Source organism: Osmerus mordax, chromosome 13 (assembly GCF_038355195.1).
Source record: "Osmerus mordax isolate fOsmMor3 chromosome 13, fOsmMor3.pri, whole genome shotgun sequence".
NCBI lineage: Eukaryota > Metazoa > Chordata > Actinopteri > Osmeriformes > Osmeridae > Osmerus > Osmerus mordax.
The window spans coordinates 7,220,071-7,224,838 of record NC_090062.1 but is presented as its reverse complement, the minus strand read 5'-3'; the positions used below and the strand labels follow the sequence as shown (position 1 = coordinate 7,224,838).

The 4,768-nt window shown below is 45.9% G+C and overlaps 1 protein-coding gene across 1 annotated transcript in view; it reads left to right on the top strand.

Moving 5' to 3' along the window:
• LOC136955687 (uncharacterized) overlaps nucleotides 1-1,575 on the top strand; it is a 25,738-nt gene extending 24,163 nt beyond the window's left edge. Inside the window, exon 4 of the mRNA XM_067249420.1 lies at nucleotides 1,402-1,575. Coding sequence (XP_067105521.1) covers nucleotides 1,402-1,575 — 174 coding nt within the window. The remainder of the gene's footprint in view (nucleotides 1-1,401) is intronic.
• The last annotated feature ends 3,193 nt before the right edge of the window (nucleotides 1,576-4,768 follow it).

The following is a 4,768-nucleotide window of genomic DNA, read 5'->3' as shown; positions in this document are numbered from 1 at the left end:
TTTCTCCACTCTCCTGGCAAACTGAGTCCTCTGGAACAAAAATCCAAACAGGTAGCAGCGTTAAAGTAACCCACATGGACAGAAGCTGCCAGCGTTTCCTGGCCTCCCACTCAGCAGCTCCTTCAGCCTCTCCGTGGTTCCAGCATCAACACTCTGGCAGAGGAGCATGTAACTCAACATGCAATCCACAGGGTCCCGATTTAGAAACGGCCACTACTTCTTAGAAACGGCCACTACTTCTGGAAGAATGCTTGTCTGCATTCTTGCGCATTGAATTATGACGGCTCTGGTCCAGTATGTTACTGGACACTATGAAGGGTCTCATTCCTCCTGTGGGAGGGGGGTTGAAGGCTAGGCACTGAGTAAGATGGCGGATAGGGGGGGGGGGGGCTATGCTAGGGTAATGACACCTGTTTACAGGCGCTAGACCACTAAAGTTAGCTGTAAATCTCCGTGACAGGAGTGAGTCTCCTCTGCACTTGATGTGATATACCCACCTCAGCCCGGACACCAACCAGGGGTTGTAAACACCAACTACAAGGTGGGATAAACCTTATCAAGGTTTAGCCTTATGATGACATCTCCCACTCAAACAAACACCTGTATAAGGACATGGCAACCGTAACTTTTGGCTGCTTGACAGTTTCTTTCCAATTAAACTTTGAGTGTGGTGTGTACGAACAACAACAACAACCCTGTTGGGACAGTGCCATCCTGTGTCTCTCTCTCCCCTCCTGCCATGTTTACCTCCCTACTGCTCCTTCCTTCTCTCTGTCCCTCTCTGCCTCCACCCCCTTCTATAGCTGCTCACTCAAAAGCCTGTGATGTGATTAGTGGGGGAATGATGATTACACTTACATAACGGCCTCAGATTCATTTGTAGCTGAACAGCGACTGCAGTGGCAAGAGATCAGTCAGGCTCTGGCATCTCTCACTCTCCCTTCACCTCTTTCTCTCTCTCCCCTGGTCTGACCCTCCTACCCCCTCCCCACACACACACACACACACACTTTCCTACCCTTCCCCTTGCCTTCATGCAGCGCTCACCCACTTCCAAAAACACGCCCTGCACCCCTTCAACAGTCTATTAAAGCGACATCAAGGGATGAGGGCAAAGTGGGTCACTGGAGCAACGTCAAGGAGGGAGGACACACAGACACGCATGCACAAACATTCGCCAACACACTGGAGACCTACCATAACAGATAGAAGGTGCAATCAGGTTAGGTGACTCTGCAAAAACACACACTGATTGTTTGTCATTCACAATAGCGCAGGTCTGAATTGGACAGATAATAATGGCTTTTGTGACATCTTTTCCACACACACTTTCCTCTTGGCTCTTCCTGAGACTTAAAAGGGCCCATCCCTGTCCCCAACCCAAACCTACCTCCAACTCAGCCCTACCCCCAACTCAGCCCTACCCCCAACTCAGCCCTACCCCCAACTCAGCCCTACCCCCAACTCAGCCCTACCCCCAACTCAGCCCTACCCCCAACTCAGCCCTACCTCCAACTCAGCCCTACCCCAACTCAGCCCTACCCCTACCAGCCTGACTCCCAGGAAGGACAGTAGCGCTAGTCATATTTGACTAATGTGTTTTGGCACCAGTTCATTCACAATGCAGATGAGATGTCTCTATACAGGCTGAGTGAGCAGACCTGACCTAATCCTCCCAACGTCCCCTACCACCCAGATACATTTCCACCTGTCTCCATCCCTGTGACCCCTCCGCGCTCACCAGACAAACATACTAATGCTTCTGACATCAGAGGGGAAAATTGAAGAGAGAGAGCGAGTCCTGAAGCCAAGCTCGTGGCTCAGTGTGGCAGCTAAACCCATATCTCTGGTCCTAACGTTGAAATGGGGGCTTCCACTGAGGTTAATTGGAAAAGTATTAATGTCATAAATGGTAATGCGAGGAGCCAAGGGTCTCGGCTTGTCAGTGGCATAACCCTCGGCGACAGGGGGAGGAAATGGTGGGTATCTGAGCAAGGGGAAAGGGAGGGGAAAAAGAGGTATTTTTCTCAAATGTTTCCTTTGTAACGCTACAACATGGTGCTTTCATGCCAAAAAGCAATGAAAACCAGCTATTGGCTTGTACTTTACAATCAAGCATTAATGAGTAAGGGTGCAGTCTAGTTTTTTTTTACACAGCATGCTGAGCGATATCCGATGCTAGCCTGTGTGTGTGTGTGTATGCGCGCGTGTGTGTGTGTTTGATGTGAGTGAATGTATGTGTGTTTGGGTGAGTGTGTGTGTGACTCGTGTGGACCCCTCATGCTGCCTGAGTGCTCATGGGAATTACCTTCCGCAGCTGGTGGCCATCATTTCACTCTCGGCTGGAGAGCTAATGAAGAGCTGGAGAGAGCAGTGCAGTGGTGTCACACTCCCGGCTCTTTTTCTCTCTTCTCTATCCCTCTCTTTCTCACACACGCACACACTTCTAAACGTACAACCACACAAACAAGCTTGAATAGCTACATACACACGCAGGCAAACAGACAGAAACGTACACAAACGCATACTTACACACAGAAATACGCACTCAGACAAACGCATACATATTTACACTTATACCTGTAGAACTGCACAAACGTGATAGAGACCATTGTGAACACTCACTCACAGATACAACAATTAAGGTAATAACTAGGAAAATTACTGACCATTGTGTGAATATCATGTTTGTTTGAACAATACAACACAACAGATCAACTATTAGTGTTTAACACAGCTTGAAAGACGGGGAACAGAAACAAAATAGAAGATATTTTATCCTACTTGCTCCATTAAAAAAGAATTGATGTCTTGAAGTTATTTACACTCACAGGATTTCTTATGGTATGGATGGTTTTTCATAGTTCTATACCAAGGGCCACCCAAACCAAGTACACACTCAAAGTAGACTTAAGCCAAAAAGAACAGCATGTTTGATGGAATGATTGTTGTTGTCTGCTGCACACTCACTGCTATCATCTTCTCCGCTTTGTGTCCCTGAATTGAGGAGGAAAGTGAGATTTGTGTTACCTGATTACAAAACACCGGAGACAAGACAATAAGAGGACAAAATAGATATATTTCGTAGCTAAATACTACTGCAGACATTTTCACAAAGTTCCTTTCATTATTTAGTTTCCTTCCGCCATTTACCCAAGCATTCACATGTTCTGTTAATCTTCTATGAGGGGAGCAGGGTTTGAAACAGAATGTGAGGATGGAGAGAAAGGAGAATTGCTCAAGGAGCTGACAGGGAGCCTTACTGCAGACGGTCTGTCCTTTGAAACCTTTGAAGAACACAAAACTGTTGAAGGATTTTCCCAGTAGGTATAACTTGGGCATGTGCTAAGCAAAGTGCACTTCTAAAGTGATTCAATCTTTTGAGGATGCTGGTGTTATCAGCAGGGGAGAGTTTCAAGAAGGACATTGAGGCTTTTAAGATTGACCTTTGACCTTATCGTGGTAAACTGCGGATCTGGCGACCTATCAGGACATCAGCTCTGCTCAAATTCATCCTTGCCTACAAAACAACAAGCTCATTCATATCTCCAACAAACGGCTTCAGGCATTCCAATGTCAAAAGAAAAGCTCATCTGATCAATTGAGTACCAGAAATAACAAAGAAACCTTCCATTGAAAACCAAGTTATGTGGAGTTACACATGCCTGCTTTAGAAGTTGGCCTGCGTGGAGAGTGATGATGTTCCTGCAGTAAGAACTCTGCCATGGCCCTGACCCTTTACAGTTCCTCCTGTGACCTCGTCTCAGCCGAACGAGATCCTCCTGGAGCCTGGGGCCTTACCACAATTATGGAGCATCAGGACCAGCCCCCAAACTCATTTCATCTCCACTCTGTAGGGAACTCAAATCCACTCAACACAAAATCAGGCTTGGTCTTGGAAGTCGCCTCCGGCACCAATACACACTTTTTTTTTTTTTAAGATTAATACGATAAGAGATTAAGAAGCTTCCAGATGACATTAAATAGACTTAGTACACGTTGTCTCTGTGTGAGGGGAAGCTAATTTGAGACACTGTCATTATAAATGAGAGTGCAACCAGCTGTATCACCTGCACCACGAGCAGTCTGAGATAACTAACAATCACAGATAATCACAGCTATAGACGTGAAAAACTAGACTGCTATTTCTTGTGCAAAATAAGATACCATAATTGAAGTTTCACCGGCAGCTAGTGCTTCGAGTAAGAGTTAGGGTGACTCAATTCCCAAATCCTCAAAGCTTTTCTGAGACACTCCCTGTCTGTCACGTTCTCCCTTTTATCGAGATGCACAGAGCTAAGGCGGACTGAAGTTTCTACGCAGGGCCACATCTGGTTCATATTTGTCCTTTGTTCAGAGACATCTCCACCACACTGTTTCTCATGTAGCGACTGGTAAGCTTGTCGTGAGCTGGTAATGTCATCCAATGATTGATTGGCATTGATAGGCTATATTGCACTCTATGCTACTGTAATAACACGAGAAGAGAAGAGCAGGATTCACTGGAAAAGAAGAGAAAGGAAAACCAAAAGCAAATGGACAGACTGACAAAGGAAGAGAAATGAACGCTCTTTAGGCTCTCGGGGCACCTAATAGTCAGTGTAAAATGTTCCAACTCCTTCAGCCAAATATGTGTAGAGGGAGATGTCTCCATAATGAGGGAGAAAGAGAGAAGCATATTCTTTAACTTTTCTAGGACAGCTTAACCACGTTGGAGGAGCAAGACTAGTTCATTTCCTGCTAGACAGAAAGAAATAAGAAAAGACAT